At 39.4% G+C, this 22,761-nt stretch overlaps 1 protein-coding gene across 2 annotated transcripts; it reads right to left on the bottom strand.

Moving 5' to 3' along the window:
* Positions 1-17,405: 17,405 nt before the first annotated feature.
* LOC129763422 (DNA polymerase zeta catalytic subunit-like) lies at positions 17,406-18,994 on the bottom strand. Of its 2 annotated transcripts, none has more exons than XM_055762481.1 (3): positions 18,909-18,994; positions 18,559-18,841; positions 17,406-17,455 (listed from the first exon to the last, which is right to left on the bottom strand). In XM_055762481.1, exons 2-3 carry the CDS (start codon positions 18,783-18,785, stop codon positions 17,437-17,439), a joined length of 246 nt encoding a protein of 81 aa, XP_055618456.1. In that variant the 5' UTR covers positions 18,786-18,841; positions 18,909-18,994; the 3' UTR covers positions 17,406-17,436. The 2 variants fall into 2 exon arrangements, 1 of the variants encoding a protein (XP_055618456.1); XR_008740919.1 differs by lacking the exon at positions 17,406-17,455 and adding an exon at positions 17,616-17,881.
* Positions 18,995-22,761: the final 3,767 nt, after the last annotated feature.

Raw genomic sequence — 22,761 nt, 5'->3', positions numbered from 1 at the left:
AGAGTATGAACTAGGGTAGAGACGAATGAACGTAAAGTTTAAAGTCTCTATAATTCAAAAGAAGAAAAATATTGCTACCAGATGTCACGAACTTCGACATTTTTTGCTACTATGGTGCTACTCGTCCGTGTAGTTGGCGCAAAGGCACCGCAAAAATATCATTTTATAGAACTCCTTCATGCATTTGTCTGATACGAGCTGTGTATCGTTCGTTCTTGTTTTTGAAGGGACTTTAACCCAAAGGTCATTCGTTCCTAACGGGCTGTGTAAGGCTGGAGCGTTCCGTTATATACATGCATGCATATGTCATTCGCTTCTTTTGCCAAATCCAGTAATAGGTGGTTGATGAAACGTATGTTTTTGACGTGATACGTTCCATGTTAGTTGTTAGTAGAAAATGTAAAAATAAACAGTATTTTTGATCGGTTTTATATAGTTTTTGTGGTAAGTGGAAAACAGTAAAATAAACTCTTTTGTTTCAAAACAAATTGATAGTCCTGAGAAGGACTGGAATGGTTTAATGGGTTGTACGGAATCTGCTGCGTTTCAGTCGGATGTAGCAGTTTAGTTTTGGGAGCGGTAGCTTTTACGGATTCGCTGATGCTTTCCTTGACTTTGGCGCCATCGGCTTCTGTGCGTCGATTTGCGAGGGTTTGATTGGCACAACCACGACGAGCTAAACGTCTGATAGCGGGTGCGATACGATGCGATGCAATGCACTTCGCTCCTCTGCCTCCTTTGCCGCATCCAATTGTTGATGTGAAGAGGAGCGCACCAGCAATGCACACTAGATTTAATTCGATGCTCTCAGCTGCTTCCTCTTCTTTGCTCCCTTTGCCGCACCGCATCCATCGTTGGTTGGCTTCCTCTCCTTTGCCGCACCGTATGGTGTTGGTTGATTTGTAGAGCACTGCACACTAGAAGCTCAGATGTTTGCCGATCTGAGCGTTGAACGAGAATAAGAAATCCAAAAATGCTACCGTCCTTTTATATCAGTTGGTATGTGAGAAATAGGCGCCCCCCACTCGCTCGCCATGCAAATATTTGACTTATCGGGGAACGAAAGAAGCGAAAAAGAAATGACGTTAATTTCGACCAATCAGTACCGTTTGGATAGGGGTTGAGATTTTTCAATTGTTCGATAGTTAATTACATGATATAAATTATTTTATTCAAAATGAAAAATTGTTATAGAGTGCCGCAATGTTTTGATGTAAAAATCTCATCAATCCGTCATGAAATGACTGAGCAATAAGCGTTTGAAATTGGACATTTTTCACGATGCGATCGATATTCGTTTTTCAATTTGTACCCCAATATGTTCCCGAAAGACGTAATCCCACGTCAAAATGTTTGGCCTCACACAAACTAATGTCGTATCCAGATGTCGGCACCATTCCGCCGTCAACGCCGAATTATCAGCTGAGAAGAAGCACAACGGAACGGTGGAAAATGGAGCGCAAGATATGGAAACGCTGCGTAACAATAAAATGAAACGAGCCTCAATAATTAATATTGGCGCAAATATTTAGACCCAAAGAATGACTTTTCCAATTATATTATTAATGATTTGAAAATATGTGGTTCCCATGGTCTAGGGCAGGGGTCTTCAAATGGTGCTCCGCGAAGTAAAAGCAAATGTGTGACTTGCAAATGTGTGACTTGTCTATGTCTATGTCTATCCCAAAATTGAGTGTACAAATGCTATCTGACGATACTTTCCATTTATTTGGTATGAAATATTTTGAGTACATTGATTTTTGACGTGGGACTACGTCTAACCGGAATATATGGAGGGTAAAATGAAAACCTAAACACAGAACATGCAGGAAAAAATGAAAGATTTCGAATGCTTATAGCTCGAACATTTCGTACTGGATAGCAGAGATGTTTGCATCACTTGATAGGGAATATTTCTACGCATCTATCGCAACTAACAAAATGTTGTTTTTCATTAGATAAACAATTGAATAACTGTAAAATATTAGGCGTTATCTAAACGCCCTAACTGCATCGTTTTGATTGGCCCGATTTACGGTTTCCCTAACACAGCCATCAAAACCAAGCAGCCTTGGGAAATCGGCATTGCAAATACATGAAAGTAGGGGGACTTTTGTTCTCATCGAAAAATGTTCCCTAACACAGACTTTAAAACCAAGCAGCGAAATCGGCATTGCAAACACACGAAAGAGCCTAGAGGCGAGTGAACTGAAAAGTTTAAACCCTCTTAAAGCCAAAAAGAAGAAGAAGAACACACGAAAGTAGGGGGAGCTTTTGTTCCCACCGAAATGTGTTCCCTAATAGAGATTTCTAAACCAAGGTGCCTGGAGAAATCGGTATTTCAAATTCATGCAAGTATTTTTGTTCCGACTGGAATGTGTTTCCCTAACACAGACTTCAAATCCATGAAGCGTGGGGAAATCGGCATTGCGAATTCATACAAATCGGGGGTATTTTTGTTCCGATTGAAATGTGTTTCCCTAACACAGACTTCAAAACCGAGGTTTCTGGGGAAATCGGCTCTGCAAATAAATGCAAACTGCGAGTACTTTTGTCCTCGCTTGCCTTTGTGCAGAGTGGAATATGTCTGTCCTAACATGATCTTCTAAACTTAGGAACCTGGGAAAATCGTGCAGACACTAGAAGCGAATGAACTTCCCAGTTTCAAGCAAATTCGAGATTCGAGAAGTATGTACACTTTTGGGATGTAAACTTCAGAGGGAAATGTAAAATAAAATAATCGTTTGATAATTTTTTTTTGTCTTCATTGGAAAGATTTTCAGCCTTAGGCTGGTTCATCAAACGTTTGATAATTCTTCCGTACATATATTTTGTTCTAGTCATCATACCAAACGTAAAAGGTCCGTCATTAAATTTACTTGTAACGAAGAACAATCAATCACAATAAATGAATTGACTTTACACGGCATTTGTTCATTTTTTTCACTCACAGAACAAATATATTGAACTCAATTGAATTTGGAAACTGTTTCATTCAATCAAGAATTTAATCAATACAAACGAATGATTGCTAAGCTAAGGTAGTTCCACGTCAACCTTGCGGTTATATCATAGATATAACCCACTCATTTTTTATGCATATTTATTACTCACACATTTAACTAGCTGAACGTGCAATAAAATTTCGAGAGAAGTTTTCTGCTAATTGTTTATTCCTAAAAATTGAAAACAATCCCTATTCTAGGCAAGGCAAAATTAAGTGTACACCTTAAATTTCTCCGAACAAATTATTTTTGTCAGTAATAGCGAATTCGTTTTTAAACTGAGTCGGTGCCAAACTGACTCTGTAATAAAAAAACGTTTTCAGTTTCACGAATGCGGTGTTTTGTTGGTGTGCGTTATATAGTCTGATTTGTTTATATTTGCGACGACAAATGTACAGTGTCGACGTCTGGTGGCGATATTAGTGCTTGGGAGGTAAATTATTCACTATCAGATCAGAAGGGCCAAGTGCAGTGTAAAAATATAAAAGTTTGAATGAAAATTTTTACTTCATATTGTTTGATTACCTAACACATGTAGTTCTAACACTCACTTAACCATCTGTCGATGCATTTCCTGTTTGTTCCACAAATAATTCTGTTATAATATAGAATCATCATTAGTTTTCGTTCAATATGTTTCTGCGATATCGGAAAAAAACCTCTTATTTCGCCACATAAAATAAATATTCGATACGTTAAAGTAAATTTTCATTCATAATTTTGATTTTGAAAGCTTGTTTATTCCACCTGAATATCCATCATTCTTTTCGCCTCCCAATAAAAGCACACGTAGCTTAATGCCGTCTACGCGAATATACTCTTCAAAATCAGAATCCGAATTGGATTACGATTCCAATAATATTTATTTATTTATTTAATACATCAACAGGTCGACATAGAACCCTAATGATACAATCTACTCTAATTTAATTTAATCTAATTGGGATTGACATTGCTCAAGACGACCGGAGTAGTCGGAGAAAGGCGTGATTTCGCAAATTTCTCCTTCTAACGTTGAAGTTAACATAACTCAGCAGTTCAGAACAGTGGATGTTGGCTTGATGTTGGATGAGATCGTATACGAACATAGCTCTAGCCGTATCACGTCGTTCACCAATTCGATCCAACACCAGAAACTTACATCGATCTTCATACCTTGGGAGGTTTAGAGGGTCATTCCAAGGGAGACGACGTAATGCATAGCGGACAAATTTACGTTGGACGGATGCAACTCTCAGTATGCTGTTCTGGTAATATGGAGCACATACAACCGAAGAATACTCCAGAATCGTGCCAACAAGGGCACAGTGTAGCACTTTAAGGCAATGTATGTCGGTGAAGTATTTGGTTGTGCGAAATAGGAATCCAAGAGCTTTAGAAGCTTTTGAAACTGTGTATGCTGCATGTTCACTAAAACTTACTATTCTACATGTTCGCTGAAGGTGAGCTTAGAGTCCAAAAGGATACCTAAGTTTTTTATGCTTGTGACTCTTTTGAGTGTCGATTCGAAAAGCTCGTAATTGGAGTATGTCGTAGTGTGTTTGCGAGAAAAAGAGATGACTGAGCATTTTGATGGGTTCAGTGACATATAATTTGCTCCACACCAGCTGGCAAAAAATCCTAATTGCCGTTGTAGAAATGTTGCATCACTATGCTTTTTTACACACACGGAGAGTTTAAAGTCGTCGGCATATGAGAGCTTCATACATTCAAGTATTGAATTAACATCGTACAACACGAATATCAAGGGTCCAAGATGACTTCCTTGTGGAACACCTGATGTGACGTCGAAAGGGGATGACATAAAATCACCTATCTTCACGCTCATCCTTCGACCAGTCAGATACGATTTCAGCCCAAGTAGTAGTAGTCCATTGAAGCCGATGCGATGCAGTTTAGCAATTGCAATTTGATGATTGATCCTGTCAAAAGTAGCCCAGAAGTTCGTGTAGATAGCGTCGACTTGGTATCTGAATTACAGTGCGTTTGAAATGAAGGATGAATAAAGCAGCAAATTCGTAGACGTGGAACGTTTTGATACGAATCCATGTTGCTCTTCGGTTATGTAGCTATGTAGGCATAGTGCATGAAATCGAGCACAATCAACTCAAATAGCTTGGACATAGCACATAAAAAAGCAATTACGCAATAATTTTTGACATTTCTTTTACAGCCTTTATCATATACAGGGAAGACAAATGATTCTTTCCATGCTTTGGGGAAATTTCCGGATTGAGTAGTGCGGCATCAGTGATTGGTGTCAACACTTAACCATTGCTAGGGCAATACAAAAGCAAAAAGCAGCAGCTTTTCCATTTTCATAGTCTTTATTTTTAGATTTTCCAAAACACTACTCGGAACTTGACAGTTCAGTATAGTTATATTAGTGAACTCGAGTGCCAACCTGTGGAACATTTCAGTGCGAAACTAATAGCTTTCGTGGCGAACCTAGTACTACACTAGGTTGAAACTGAGTGAATAAAAAAACGTTTTGACAGCAGTTAGTGCGGCACTGGGGTTGAAACTGAACAAAAACTAATTCGCTATAAGTTTCTTTGCGAATCAGCGTATTTTTTTCATCAGTGACTGGTGTCAACACTTAACCATTGCTAGGGCAGTGTTGGTTTTTGTTTTTTATTGATGTTTGATTTTTTTTTATCAAAATGGCAAGTTAGAGGAAAGAAATAGATATTGTTACACGTAATAAGTATGAATTGTCGTGGAAAGACATTGCAGGAAATAGCAACTGCTGTCGGAAGAACCCACTCTACAGTAAATTAAATCATAAACAAGTGGTAATACGAAGGAACCATGGAAAATCTTCCGGTAGAGCCAATATCTTTGAATCGAATGGAAGACAGATTTTTTTTTATCCCATTTATTTATTTAAGGCTCATTAGCATTTTAGCTGTAACAGAGCCGAATTTTAATCGTGTACATGTCACATGGTTATCATATCTATAATTAGCACATTACACAGTTGCCGTTCGCCAGTATTCCTTCTATACCATTACATATGGTACATTTACACAGTAGCCGTTTAGGCGTAAGAGTATTCTTTCTGTTCCTCCATTATCCAGTTGGACCACCGGACAGCGGAGACAGTTGATTGATCATTGTTGAGTTATTTATAGAACAGCAGCCCGATGTGTCTTGCAGAGCAGAGCAGTTGTGTGGATGAATCGATCTTATTTCGACCGTGGATCAATCTCCATCGCTGATGATTGTTGCGTGGACGTAGCTATTCTGTAACAACACAATGATGGTCAATGAGGGTCCTGAGTTTTGAACTCACGATCGATCGCTTACTAAGCGAACGCGCAACCAATGTGGCTACGGAGACCCCCATATGGAAGACAGATGGCGTGGAGGAAACCAGGATCGGTGCTTCAGATTCCGCATTTGGTTGTCACAATGAAACACAGCGGTGGTATTCAGATGATGCACGGTAAATTGGCGGCTTCTGGAATTGGAACCATGGTGTTTATCGGTTCGACGATGGACAAGATGACTTAATTGATCTTCCTGAAACGTAACCTGCAGTCTCCCGTTCAGAATTTCGGTCTCCCTCGTGATAACTACTTTCAACAGAATAATGACCCGAAGCAAACTGACTTCGTGGTGCTGGAATGCCTGCTCTATTATGTCCCACACAACCCAAAACACCTCCGAAATCACCGAACTCGAACACTATTGAATATATATGGTGGGAAATGAAGAACCATCCATCCATCAAAATCCAGGGAACGAAGCGAAACTCAAAACGACAATTACGGAGATCTGGGAGGTTCGTTTGCTGAGCTCTGGTGAGCAAAGACAACTTTAAGGACAGATATTATACTCCGGAGCGAGCTTCCTACTCAGCGTGCAAACTCACGCTGCATTGTTGAAATAGGAGCCTGTAGACAAGAGGTTGATCGATGTCAGATTCAAGAAACGGGTGCACAACCTTACTATCGTCCAAGGTTACGCACTGCCAACACGAACTATGAGCGCACCTTCATGGTCTAAGTCAAGTGAATGAAAACGACGAGGTTTTTGCACAATTTTATGGCAACAACAACATGGTCTCCCTGAACAAACTAGCGAATATGATTTTTTTGTACTGTTCTTTTATGACACTAACGTTCCAAGAGGAACTTCGCAACGTAGTATTACTTGCGTCATTTTTATTAGTATTTAGTTGAGATTTTTATGTCAAATATCACGCCTTGAATGCATTCTGAGTGGCAAATTCTAGAAAACGCGTGACCACAGTGCAAGCCGGAGGAAATTTCTTTGATGAAAAACTCCCCCGGGAATCGAACCCGAACCCCCGGCATGTTAGGTGTGACGCTAACCACTCGGCCTCGGGGCTAGTTGGGCATACAAATAGCACCATTGTAGAAATTGCTCGTTTGAGAGCAACGCATATAAACTTTTCTGGTATGCCGCGTTCCATTACGCAAGCAATACATAAATGTGAAAAGCATATGTTTTACTGCTAAAACCAGTGTTTTTGAAACAAGACAACCTGATACCAACCACCGAACAAACCACTTGCAATTGAATTGTCATATATATGTTTTGACGTAGGACTACGTCTTTCATTTCTATACTGGGGTGTAAAATCAAAGTTTCGAAAACGAAAGCGTTACGCCGGAGACCGAGATTTTGAGCGTTAATAGCTCCTAAACAACTGAACGAAATGGTATGATAAACACTTCATTCGAAAGATAAAATGTCTACGCGTTATATACTTGTTACTTTTTGATCCAAAAACTTGTTTCAATAGTCTTAAAATTGCTTTCAAAACAGGCTATTGAAATCACCAATCGGTATATAAGCGAGCGGCGCTCGGAAATCCACTCAGTTCTAATTGAACAGCGATTGGAGCATGTTGTCGCTGTTGCGGTGAAGCTCTTTATTTATCATGAAAGCGCGGATGAACGGTGTCACCAAGAGCCTGTTTGTGCACCCTAGGCCAGAAGGGAATCTATCAGGAGGAGAGCGATGCCACAAACGGTTCCCAGGGAAGACATCGCTACACACACATACACGCGCGGCTATTAACAGGTGGTTATCGAGTTGGCATTAACCACTGGTGGGCTTCCAGTATCGAGGAAAATGTGGAAATATCTAATCGTTACTGAAAATAATCTGCCAGTTCCTTTGGGAATTTTTAAAATATATTCATGTGAAAGAGTTTAATTGAATGTTTTCTATCCATCTTACACTGTGACCAAATACATTAGGTTTTGTGGTTTTTCAATCAATCGCAATCAACAGAATAGCTTCTGAAGATTATTCTTCCCCATCAGTAGGATATTTCCGTATCCAATATTGGATGCATAAAACCTTGTGCCTCCAACGTAACGCTCTCGTTTTCGAAGTTCTCCAAATATTCATTCATTCAGAATGAATTCAGATTCAACTTCATACAAATGATCTCTAAATCAACGATAGTCCTACGTCACCCTTGCGGTTATACCATAGATATAACCCACTTCCTGTTTTTTGTTGTAAAATTTTCATTAAATATAATGAACACTAACATAGAATATCAGAACTCACAATAATACCAGGGACAGACATACAGCTGTACTTGCGTTGTAAGAGTACAGCGTTGTGCAGGTACTATCGTACCATGACAGACATACTTTGGTTGTACATTGTACCGCATGTCAAACTGACAATCAGGAATTTAAATCTATTGCATTCGGGTTGACGACGGAATGGTGTCGACATCTGGATACGACATTAGTTTGTGTGAGGCCAACTCTTCTCTATCAGATTAGTCGACGCTAAGGCAGTTTTCAATTACTAAAATTTGTATGAAATTTTTTTCTTGGCATTGTTTGCCTACTAGAAGTACGTTGTTCTGACCCTAATTTAAACTATTTTCTATAAATTTCCAAATATTCTCACCAAAACTTACCATTATAATATAAAATTATATTTAGACATAATTTTTGTATGATATTTTTTCACTACTTGCATGCAAAAGTGATTTTCATTTACATGGAGTACTAATTTGATTTGGGAAAAATAATTATTATTCATAGTTTTTATTTTGAAAGTGGGTTCATTTCTTCTGCAAACCCATATTGTCATGCCTACTCCCCCGTTTCGTAATACGAAGCTCAATGCCGTCAACGTTCTTGCTTGTTTATTTTTTGTATCTTTATTTCTTCAGGATGCTGAACGTAATCAGAACGAAAATGATTCAAAATGACAGAAAAATTCAAATGCTGTTGAAGCAGAGCAGAAAATATAGGATGTTAGCTTCGATATCTAGGAAGCTCTACAGGAAATACGTTTCGTTACTCTCTAGTCCGGTTAATTCCCGAAAACGTAGGGTGTGGTCAACTGTAAGATGCATTTGAATATCAACTTTAATTTTTCTAACTATGTCGGTCTTTCAGGTAGAAAATTCTAGATTTTGGGAAGATGAAGTACCAAAGTTTAGTGATAAAAAGTTCAAGAACACGTTTCGGGTTGACAGATGTACGTTTAATTTGTTGGTCAAAAAATTACATCGCCTGCAAAGAGAAGATACTCTTTGGCGGTCTGCTATTCGGTTTGAGAAACGCATCGCTATTGCCCTGTATGCTTTCGGATCGTCAGCGGAATATAGAACTATTGGAAGTCTATTCGGTGTAGGAAGAACAACTCTGGGTGAACTGGTCATTGAAATCTGCAATGCGGTTGTAGATGTTGTGCAACACGAAGTGTTTGACGCATACCCACCAACCTCGGAGAAGATATCAGAAATAGTCGGTGGCTTCGAGAAACTGGGTTTTCCACAATGCTACGGTGCCATTGATGGATGCCATATAGAAGTCAAAGTACCAAAAAATGAGGCAACCGACTACTATAACTTCAAAGGATGGCATTCGGTTATTCTGTTTGCTGCGGTGGATCATCGTTACCGGTTCACATATATCAACGTAGGAGTTCCTGGCCGTTCAAATGATTCAACTATTTTTGAGAACTCCAAACTCAAAAAAGTACACTGCACGAACGAGACATTTAAAGCGCATTCGAAACTAATCGAAGGGGTTGTAGTACCGATGCTGTTGATCGGCGATTCGGCTTTCAGACTGTCAAACCAGGTGATGAAGCCGTTTCTAGTTTCTGTAGATCAGCCGGAGCATGAAAAGTTATTTAATTATCATCTCTCAGCATGCCGACGGGTTGTAGAGAATGCTTTCGGCCATCTGAAGGCCCGTTTCAGATAAATCGGGAAAGGTTTGGAGGTCGACCTAAATAATGTCAATACAAATATCAAAACTTGCTGCATTCTACATAACCTATGTAACAACCACAATGACCATATTAACAAAAAATGGATGATCCAGCTTCAAACCTTAAATTCGAAGCAACAACCACAAAGAGGATTGATAGTAAGAAACGAAAACGCATCAGCATCCAGGATTAGAAACGCACTGATGGTACATTTCGGTAAATATCACAGGGAAACTGTCCCATTATCTCCCTCTATATTCACCGCAAACTTTTTATCAATTTCTGTATTCATTTGATTTTTTGAACATGTTTTATTTGGTTCAAATTTCCAAGTACACAATTCAAATTTTATCGACCAGCTTGCTCATCAACGCGTTATTTTCTTTCATGAGCTCGATTATTTGAAGATCTGTAGTCTTGGAATGCTCCATAAAAGTAATCATATTTTCGTTTTCTTTTATAGCCAATTCCAACAATTTTTCCTGCACGTTTTGTTTTCTCTTTTTAGGAGCGGAATGCCTGCGGCTTGATGATGGCAGTGTTGGTGATGGCGATGATACTGATGATGTCGGCGCAGAAGGTGACATAAACATAGATTGAGCGAATGTGTCGTTCTCCGTGTTGTACGCTTCATCTAAATACTCAGCATCGCAGTAGTCATCATCTGGAACTAAATAAAAGATATTGTTAGTTGCTTCGTTAATGCCTGATATAGATCAAAAAACTGTTTTCAAGTTGAGTGAAAAACTATAAAATTTGGCTGGAATACTTACCAGAAGATGCCGGATGAACTATCTATTCTATCTTGAATCAGAACCCAACTCAAATTACTCATACATCCAAAGCTGCTTCAATGAAAATGAATTTGAATGCTAAGACTGAGTGGTTATTTACATACATTCACGTTCCGCGCATGATTCTGCAAGGTCTCAGTTTGATTCTTTTCAGAATAATTATACCAAACAGGTCATTTGGCCCACCGCTAAAGTCACCCATTGCATGAGATTTGATACTATATTTGTACGACTCAAATTGAAAGGGAAGTTCTTATCTCACATTTAATAAATTAAAAATGGTAAGGAAAGCTTTCTAGATGATGTTTAACACAAGAGAAAGTCGATCCATGCAGTCTCCAGTCTCCTTGCAGTCTCCGAAAATTTACTGTCAAAATTACTTTTAACTTACCGGAACCAATCAACTCATCCATCAAATCGCGAGTGCTGTTTTGTTTATAAGTATGGAGAAAGCTGTGTAGGATATCAAAATAATCCCAAGAAGAAGGTGATCCTCCCGAGGGCCCCATGGCGTTTCTTTCGGATCGGAAAAAGTACACTATCTCAAAAAATTGCCCGTAGAGTGCTGACTCAAACGTTTTAACAGCCGAAAAGCAGGTTAATTCGAGCCAAAATAAAAGCATATTTGGTCCGTATGCTTTGTAAATATGTCTTTTTAGTAGCTCAGTTGTCAAAATAATCACAAATGCCACAAAAAATATCTTATCTCTGGCATTAATTTAATGATTTTTTTCAGTGGATCAGGAATTTATGAAAATCAGGGGAACTTGTGATTATTTTGACAAAGGGCACATTTCCCCACGTAGGGACCAAATATGCCATTATTTTGACTTGATTTTATATTCTTTTCAAAAAGTATCTACCTGTACTTCCGAGAGAGATTATTGATCCGGTTTTTCAATTCGACCGCCGTAAGTATAACGCCGTGGCCTTTCAGCTCCTCACACATTTGCTTGTAGATGTGGGAGTTCTTGGAAGTGCTCCGAAGGGACAGAATATTGTCCTTCCACACTTCAATGACGACCAGCATCCCCGATTTGTCGAGCATCGTAGCCTTCCTTTTCTTTGCTAGCTCCATTACCGTTGTTCAACTACTCTTGGCCACAGGTATATATAGTTTATAGTTTTTTTCCTCACGAACTGAATAGGAATTGGAATTGGTGTTGGATTTAAGAGACTTTAAACTCTGGGAGTTCATTCGTCTCTAACTGAATATTTAACACTGCGGTGTTTTGATTCGGTGTTGACAAAACTTGTTCATGGTGCCACCACTACCCGTCTATGGCGCTGCGAGCAGTTGATATTGACAAGCTGTAACCATGTACAACGGTGAAATAGGTCGGTACAGATACAGCGATTGTACCGAGTTGCTTGCATGGTTCTAGCCAAGGAGCTGGAATTGACAGGTGGTTCGTTTTCGACAGTATGAGGATAAGGCATGGATGATGCGAGAGGGGATGAAAAATGACAGCGGCTTTTTTGTTTATAAACAAAGTAGATCAAATCTTTATGCTACATAGCGGTCCCCACCAACATATACCTACGCTGGGCTGGTTTCAATCGAACTAGCTGTTGTGTCTCACAACCCGAACGATCAGACGAGTCTTCAGCTAAAGCAGTACGGCACAAGCCCACCGGTTATTAAGAGCCACCTCTTTTATATACCCACTAGCAAAGCTCCCACAATCGCTGAGTTTCCAATCCCAGCAGCAACGGCAACAACCCTCACGTCCCGTAGAACAGCAATGCAGACAATAACTTGCAGCAGTCACCGAAACACTACAATGATGCCAACAGCGTAAACAAAATCAACATTTATGCGCAGCAAACACATAGCGGCATGCACTCCTTGCATGCCATTTGTTATCCTCTTTCTCGGAAAACTCTAGCCGTTCGTTTGGCCGCTGTCAATTCGAACTCAAGTAATGGCTGAACAGCAGTTCTGACATAACGTTCCACCTTATTATACCGCCTTGGTTCTAGCGTTGTACATGGTGACAGACATACAATTTTCGAAGTACAGCGGTAGTTCAGCTGTATGTCTGTCATAAGTATAATGCATCGAGTAATGTAGCATACCTGGAGGTTATTTCAATATACTTTGGGGCGAACGGTACAAATGTCAAAACAAATGCAAGCAAGAAATCGGTTGTGCATCGCAATGTTTCGGATTCTGATGATTTTGCTAATAATCTCAATAGCTACATGGGAGAGACGGAATTCCATGCTATCGATTAAAAATCCGGATGTTACTATTCTAAGCTGAGTCAGACTTTTGAAGACTTCTATGTAGTTTTCAATTAAAAAAAAAAAAAGAGAATAAGAAATTTTCTTTATTTGTTTTTTTTTTACCTGACAACATGATATTTGTTTACTGTTTTTGTTTTGATTTAATTAATGAATTAATAATGAAGGAAATTTCAAATGGAAAAACGCTTATTATTTGATCAAAAAGAACATGATATATTATATGATATTATATATATTGACCAACATACCCCGTGTGTGGGGTTAGTTGGTCAACTTATTCTGAAACTAGCTGACCCGGCGAACTTCGTCCCGCCCAAAATTATTTCTTTGATATGAATTCATTCGAACATTCACATTTTCTTACCGAGCGTACGTTCATGGGTTCAATCGCAAAACTCTCCATTGATTGATCTTTACAATTTCCATTTTGCTTCTTCCTATTACTATTTCCTATTACTTCTACCAAAACTCACCACTATAATATAAATTTATGTTCTGAAAAGATAATTTTCACTCATAATTTTTATTTTCCACCTGAGGATCATTTCGGCTTCATACTAACGGAACACGAAGCTTAATTCCGCAAACGCAAAATACAATTGAGCAAACATGTCAACGTCATTGTGGAACATATGGGTTTTTTTAAGCAACACAGCTAGCCTTTCAATTTTATTTATATAGATAGAAGATATAATAGCGCATAGTGCAAACATCGAATGGACTAACAACGCTTGTCATGATGTAATTTTCCAACATATGAGAATTCAATTTTCCGAATTTTCCGAACTTCCTTCAGAGTTTTCCGAAAATTTTCTGATTTTTCTTTCCACTATATTGATCAACAAAATAAAGAAGGCTAAAATATTACCATCCATTCTTCGGGTTTTTCGCTTACGAACAGATTTATTTATACATATATAAAGACGTTAAATAAAAGAAAAAAAGTCAAATAAATGATTCTCTGGTTGTTTTTCATTGAAAGGGTAAAAGGTAAGCTTCAATGTGATACATAACATTCTAACGCAAAAGTTCGTACTACAAAGTTATAACCAAATTTATTCAAAAATGACCAACTCGCCCCGCCCTACCCTGTTTGGTGGAATTAACTAGCCCTTGTATACGAGGTCTGTTCAAAAAGTATCGCGACTTTCGAATTTACGCGGGTTACGTATATTCGATTCTAGATTTTTTTTGGTGGCATTATGTTGGTACTCATGTATCTCACTTAGGCTGACAAGTACGGCTATTCTGAATGTTCATTTAATATTTGACAACTGCTTTTCTTACACGTGTTTTGGTTCATCTTCGAGTTTTGCCTATTGCCTATCTCTAGAGAAATCCCTTCTTAGTGCTGAAGCAAAATCGACTATGGCTTAATGGGATGGGATAGAGTGGACCACTCTATCTACCAGAGCTGTTCTAAAAGTGTTACGATTTTTGTATACCCACGGATTACTTATATTCGATTTCAGTTGTTGACGTGCTCGGGCTTACGGCACGCTTTGCGTCGTTTACATCTTTTCGACCCTCCGAGAACATTTTTTCGAACTCCGATAAATGTTGTTTTGTTCCAAGATAGGTTCACTAGATGTCACAATCAACATTCGGAATGTGTTCGCGCACAAAATTTGAGTACCAACATAATGCCACACAAAAAATTGTAAGGGATTGTGTCTAGGACACGACCGCATTTTCGACGTAGAACCACGGGATTATATTGTTTAATCCACTTGTTTTCACTTTCAATATTATTTTAGAATGCATCGGAATTCTCTATATAACTTTATTGTTAATTCCGTTAGTGAAACTTTTCATTTGAAATTTGAACAATGAAGAGAATCTTCGAAAGCATTCAGCGCTTTTCGGTTATTTGGTTCCGTCCTCACTTTACGATTGAACTGCGCTGTCAGCTCGCACCAGATTTTCTTCCTCCCACTCAGACATCGATCACAAACTACAAACACTATTGCTTCTATTTATATTCCGCTTGAGGTGAGATTGAGCCCCAGAGCATGCAACAGTCAGGTTTCCTTCTGGGGTTTTGTAAGCATACTTCCATGGAAAAAAACGTTGTATTTGTATAAATGCAATGTATTTCAAAATTTTGGATACTCATCCATATCCGTACTAGCACAAAAAATTCCTGAACGCTACTGACATCTTCTTTGACGAAGCACACTTTGATACGGAGGGCTTCCTCTTATTTAAGGGTGTGTAGTGAATGCGAATGAAATTGCATGCCGTTTCACAATATCTTCCATTCTTGTATCGTGATGTGTGTGTCTATGTATATGAAATCAACATTACTCGCTTGCAACAACACTCCATCATTGGAATAAAAAACTCTTCTTCATACCCCTTTCCCGACAGGGAAAAATCCATTCTCGCTTGATGTTCACCAGCAACGATGTTGCTCCGATGGCAACCAAACGAAAAGTGGTGTGCGTTCAAATCGTGAATGGCTTATTTATACCAAATAAGTTGAAATCGGGCAGAAACGAATGTATTAGTTGCTCGTTGTTGATGGTCAGGTAGGGTTAGCACATAAATCGGCAGAACAAATGTATGGGAAAATTGAAATGCTTCCAGTTTTCATTAATTTAAACCGTTTAGGGATTAGGGAATTGTAATGTATAGCATGTATAGCTAGTGCACCCGTGGCCGAGTGGTTAGCGTCTCACATTATCATGCCGGGTGTTCGGGTTCGATTCCCGTTCTGACCGGAGGATTTTTCGTCAAAGAAATTTCCTTCGACTTGCACTGTGGTCACGCGTATTCAAGAGCTTGCCCCTCGGAAAAAAAAATCTCAACTAAGTATTAATAAATGACGCTAGTTAATGCATACGTTGAGACGGCAAAAGTTCCACAGGGAAGAAGAAGAAGAAGAAGAAGAAGAAGAAGAAGAAGAAAGAGAAGAAGAATGTATAGCATATCAAATAAATATTAGAGGATTTCCGTTAACGTTTATTAACGTTAACTTTATTTCATAAAAACGTGGCCTGTTTTCTAATTTTACACCCTTCCTGAAAGACGTAGTTCTACGTCGAAAAATCTACACTCTTAGGAAACATTGGCATATACGACGAATTTTTTGGTAAATATTACTAATGATTAGTGAAAAAAAGGAATTATTTGTACATATTACGCGGTTATTGATGGTAAACAAGTGTCAAAGCAGTCAGTATAACCCAATATAAGCCGTCGGTTCAACGTTGGTTTAACATAAGTTACAGTTGTGGGACTTCGGGGTGGCTTTTTAAAACACTTGTAGTTAGCTTGAAGAGCCAAAAGATACTTTAAAATATTTATTTGTTCCAATTACAGAGGCCTCAATAAAAAGTTATGTACCCTAGCTAAATCAAATTAAATTAAATAATGCCGTCCGGTTGCTGATGTTGCATATTGTCGATTCTCAGGCTTCGCTTTGCTGTTCGCATATTGCGCTCATTCTGCTGATTATGGTTGGCTATGGATGGCATAAACATGCAGTTCCGTTGTTTCTTCTGTGAAAAAAAAGTTTGATATTGTCATCTGATGCGGGCGCTACACGAATCGTCCAACGTTTCACTCGAATGTTGGACTCAAGCATTTGACTCGATGAATCGACAAATGTTGTGACGAATGTGCTGCTACACGGTGAAGTGAATGTTCGATTCAATGCAATCGGTCCAAACAATCGGCGAGTATTTGGATCGAATGTTTATTGTTTTTATTTACCAATTGCTGCCGTAGCAATATCGGCATGTGAATTAAAAATGCTTGAAAGAAATAAACGCAAAATACGTGCTACGAGCTGGTGGATGTTATTCTTTAAATAAAAGTAGAGAAAAGTGAGTTGAAAGAAAATTTTTGTTCAAAACCGTAATGAGATATATATAAACTTTTAGGTACGACGGATCGGATATATAGATGGATTTATGGTTGATGGTCAGGAAAATTTTATAACTTCTACGGAATGTCAGTTGAGATTTTAAATATTTGCTGAACTAAATTGGACAGGAAATAACAAGACAAGACACCAATATGAGACTTGGTATTCCAATAAAAGTCAATCTAGCGGTTGCTTTACGGTTCTTAGCAGTTGGTGATACTTTTAACATCCTTGGGTATCTATATAAAATATCTCACCAGTCTATAAGCAAAATCGTCCTTGTGGTTTGTCAGGCACCTACTGGAGGACTGAAAGATGAAATGCAGAAAAATAAAATACAATATAATTTTATAAATATCTATTGTTACAATCAAAAAACATATAGTAAAGAAAAGTATAGTGTATTTTGTCATTATTTATTAACTCTAAAATATTAGATGCTGTTTTATAACAAAAAGTTACTCCTTACTCAAATTACACAGTTCATTCTGAATCAACATTCGAGTAAACACTTGGTTTGAATAACATTTCAAAGTTCTAGCGCTAGTTGGATGCTGCACAAGTTACACTTCGCACGTCGCTTTGGCCTTCTGGAGATTTTTGAAGTTAACCATAAAGCCGTTGGTATTATTGTTGGGTGTAGTAGCAGAAATGTTTCCCGTATTGTTCAGCTGCGGGTAACTATCGGCAAGAAGTCGCTCTTTCATAGATGCCACTTGCACGCTGTGAGGAATCTGTGAGATATACACGAATGATATTATTCTCATAACAAAAAGAATGTGTGCGATTATATCGTTTTTTGATTGGATGCTGTAACGTTAGGACTTTCAGATAGTTTGCTTAGGTCGGTTTTCTGAGAAGTTTTAACGCCATCTACGATGTCTTTTATCTCTGCCTGTTGCCCAACTTTCAGATAAAGTTTCTTCAATCGCCTTACTTTTTTTCAGTACGCGCGGATTCCATCAATCGTTTAAATGCAGCAGTTAATGATAATCTCGCCTTTGAATGTTTTCGTTTTTTCTACACGCGCTGTAGCTCAACAATTCTAACCAATCCGCCTGAGGTAGTAAAAACAGCTGGCGAGGCACTTCCTGGTGAATTTCCCGTATTCATCGGAAAAAATGGCTCGCTCGTGAATCAGATGTTCTGAAACCCGGAGAAAGCTCATTCCATACAAATTGTAATCTATAACAAATTGCAGTATATAGGGAACGTGCGTCTGGAATATTTGAAAAACGATGACGCCGTTCATCAGTAAATTTGTTAAATAAATTGTCGGTTTCCTGGTGAAATATGGATTGCAGAGGCAAATTTTGAAAAATCGATACTACTTTCATTGATATCTATAGACAGGTCTGACAAAAGCAAGCTTGTGTAAACAGGTGATATACGATAAAATATTTTAACGTACACTCCCTTGACTAGCGCTATCCGAAAGACTTGACTTTCGGAGGAATTTGCTTTGCCTAGCGATATGTTGATAACTTTGTCCAGGCTGGTCGTGATTTGATACATCAACACGCCCACGGCCGAATCTCTAAACTCGGAGAAGCAAGCGTCGAACTGGGGCTTCGGTTTGTGCATACAATGGCCAACACTCTCAGTCCGGATCGACGTGACACTATCGGTTTGCGCCATCCTGGCTTATCACGACTTAAGCGTTCGTTTATTTTTTGACCCAACACAAGCATAACCTAGAAGCGGAAAAAAACTGTTTCATGCCGCGCGGACACAAAATCGTCGGAAGAGTAACACACCAACCTTCCACTGATTAAAAACATTTTATTGAAACACAAATAATAGCGTTTTTTATACAACAAACCAATCAATCAACAAGAGCACTTTCGGCACCGCATATTTTGAATTTTACGAATTAATTCCATAGCTCTTACACCTACAACTTGTAAACAAACATATCTGTCAGGAATACACTCGGACGAATTGTGTAGCAGTGTATTGAATGTCATCGAGTGTCGAATCGAGCGAATGACAAAAATCCTTCGACTCGTGCCACTCGCGTTGGAAGGTAATCCATAACGAACGGATTACCTTCCAACGCGAATATTCGACACTCGACATTGGGGGTTCGTAGCTCGTCAGTCGGCTACACGATGCGTCGAATCATCGAGCGTCCAGCATTCGAGGGTGTTCGTAGCATCGTGTAGCGCTGGCTTGAATCATGTCAGTAGCATGATTCACCGTTTTAATTTGTTCGGAAATAAACATTAACTTTGGGATCGGAGGAACGGTCGAAAGGCTGCTTTCTGATACCAGCGGTAGAAAGGTTCTGAGTCAGGATTGCCGAAGAAACTTCCAACATCAGCACCACAATAGTTGATTCCAGCTACCGGCAGCGACATTTTAATCAATGCTTGCATATGATCCTCATCAGCCGCCCAAACTGCTGCAAATCGTTGACTACTAGCAATATGTGATTGTAACCAAATGAATGTTCGTAGGATTCCTGTAATAAATCTTCCATTAATACATGTTTGAAAATGATTCAAAATCATTTACCTTCACGTTGTTGCTATCGTTGACACTTCGCGGTTGCTTTCCTGGGTGTAGGGTCGAGTATACGTAACTCGCGTAAATTCGAAGGTCGCGATATTTTGTGAACATACCTCGTCTTAAGGACTTTTGAATCCAACACAGGATCACGATACTGAACACAACCTATGCGGTTGAGCCAAGCATTGGACAGAAACGGCCGCAATAGAAACAATAAGGCGATTTTGCTGCATGACAACACTTGGTCATGATCTCTCTTTCCATGATTTCAATATTATACGCTTGGACCGTGATGACAGATACGGAGGGGTGCTATTGGGGATCAATAAGTGCCACTCATTTTTTCGAATTGACCTTCCACCTATTGGAGGGATTGAAGCTGTTGCTTGTCATGCAAACATCAGAGGAAAAGACCTCTGTATTGTCAGCTTGTATTGGCCTCCGAGAGCTGCGGTTAGCCGCAAGCAACTTGTTGACATGTGCTCAGTTCTTCCTGAGCCACGATTGATCTTGGGAGACTTCAACTCTCACGGAACTGCCTGGGGGGAACAGTACGACGACAATCGTTCACTGTTGATATATGATCTTTGTAACAGCTTCAATATGACACTTTTGAACACTGGGGAAACAACACGTGTACCTAAACCTCCTGCTAACCTAAGTGCTCTTGACCTCCCGCTTTGCTCGAATTCACTATCGTTAGATTGCAAGTGGAATGTAATCCAGGACCCCAACGGTAGTGATCACTTGCCAATCAAAATTTCCATCACCATTGGGTCGAATTCTTCTGAATCTATAAACATGGCATATGACCTCACAAGACACATTGACTGGAAAAAATACGCGGACGCAATTGCTCTAGCCATCAATTCCAGAGATGGTTTGCCTCCATTGGAGGAGTATAACTTCCTTTCTCGTTTGATATATGACAGCGCGGTTCGCGCTCAAACGAAACCCATCCCAGGCTCCACGTTTCGTCAAAGGCCTCATAATCCATGGTGGGATAGCCAATGTTCCAAGCTTTATCAGGATAAACCGAACGCATTTAAAGCTTTTCGGAAACGTGGAACCATTGAGAATTTTCAAACGTATTTGCACCTTGAAAATCAGTTCAAAAATTTGATTAAAGGGAAAAAATGTGCTTATTGGCGAAATTTCGTGGTTTGTCACGAGAAACGTCAATGAAAAAATTATGGAAAGTGGCTCGAAACATGAGAAATCGCTCTTCATCGAATGAAAGCGAAGAATATTCACATCGATGGATTTTCAATTTTGCACGGAAGGTTTTTCCTGATTCCGCTCCTGTGCAAAAAATTGTTCGAGATATACCACAAGATAGGTGCGATCTTGATTCCGAGTTTTCGATGGTAGAATTCTCCCTTGCTCTCCTTTCTTGTAACAATTCGGCTCCAGGAACGGATAGAATAAAGTTCAACTTGTTGAAAAACCTCCCTGATGTGGCGAAACATCGCTTGTTGAATTTATTCAATCGGTTCATGGAGCATAATATTGTTCCAGATAATTGGAGACAAGTAAGAGTTATAGCTATTCAAAAACCCGGAAGGCCCGCGTCCGACTTCAATTCGTACCGCCCAATAGCAATGCTGTCTTGTATACGGAAATTGTTGGAGAAAATTATCTTGTTTCGCCTTGATCGATGGGTTGAAACGAATGGCCTACTCTCAGATACACAATATGGGTTCCGCAGGGGCAAGGGGACGAATGATTGTCTTGCGTTGCTTTCTTCAGAAATTCAAATGGCTTACGCCGAAAAAAAACAAATGGCTTCAGTATTCTTGAACATAAAGGGGGCCTTTGATTCTGTTTCAATAGAGGTTTTGTCAGACAAATTACACTCTCGGGGTCTGCCGCCTCTATTGAATAATATGTTATATAACTTGATTTGTGAGAAACATTTGAACTTTTCTCACGGAGATTCGGCAGTAAGTCGGGTCTCTTACATGGGACTCCCCCAGGGCTCATGTTTAAGCCCCCTTTTGTACAACTTCTATGTAAGCGACATCGACAATTGCCTTACACAAAATTTCAGCCTAAGACAACTTGCAGATGATGGAGTGGTGTCTGTCGTAGGATCAAACGAATCCGACCTGCAAGGACCCTTACAAGATACTTTGAACAATTTTTCAACCTGGGCCATTGGGCTAGGGATCGAATTCTCCACGGAGAAAACAGAGATGGTGGTTTTTTCTAGGAAGCATAGACCAGCAAAACCAAAGCTTCAACTTTTGGGTAAACCGATCACTCATGCTATGTCATTCAAGTATCTTGGGGTCTGGTTCGACTCCAAATGTACTTGGGGGGCCCATATTAGGTATCTGAGTAAAAAATGTCAACAAAGAATAAACTTTCTCCGTACAATTACCGGCACCTGGTGGGGAGCCCATCCCGAAGATCTTATAATGTTGTATCGAACAACTATTCTCTCAGTGATGGAGTATGGCAGTTTCTGTTTTCAATCAGCTGCCAAAACACATCTCATTAAACTCGAGCGAATTCAGTATCTTTGTCTCCGTATTGCGTTGGGATGTATGCCCTCAACGCATACCATGAGCCTCGAGGTTTTGGCAGGCGTACTTCCACTAAAAGATCGCTTCAACTTATTATCTCTTCGGTTCCTCATCCGGTGTAAGGTTATGAACCCATTGGTGATCGGAAATTTTGAGCAACTGAGCGAGCTAAATTTTCATTCTGGATTTATGGGCTCATATCATGAATTCATCTCCATGCAGGTTGATCCTTCTTCGTATATTCCCAACCGTGTTTGTTTCCCTGACTACATTAATTCCTCTGTACATTTTGATCTGTTCATGAAGGAGAAAATCCATGATATTCCAGATTACCTTCTATCGGGGATCGTTCCTACGATCTTCAATGCAAAGTATGGGCGTAACAATTGTGATAATATGTACTTTACTGATGGGTCCACTATAAACGAGTCCACAGGATTTGGAGTGTTCAACGAACTTTTTAGCACCTCCCACAGTCTTCAGAATCCTTGCTCAGTGTATATTGCTGAATTGGCAGCAATACACCGGGCGCTGGACAGCGTCGCCTCACGACCTGTTGAACACTATTACATTGT

Source organism: Toxorhynchites rutilus, chromosome 1 (genome assembly GCF_029784135.1).
Source record: "Toxorhynchites rutilus septentrionalis strain SRP chromosome 1, ASM2978413v1, whole genome shotgun sequence".
NCBI classification, from domain to species: Eukaryota; Metazoa; Arthropoda; class Insecta; order Diptera; family Culicidae; genus Toxorhynchites; species Toxorhynchites rutilus.
The sequence above is the reverse complement of the archived record's forward strand: the minus strand, read 5'-3'. Positions and strand labels throughout refer to the sequence as shown.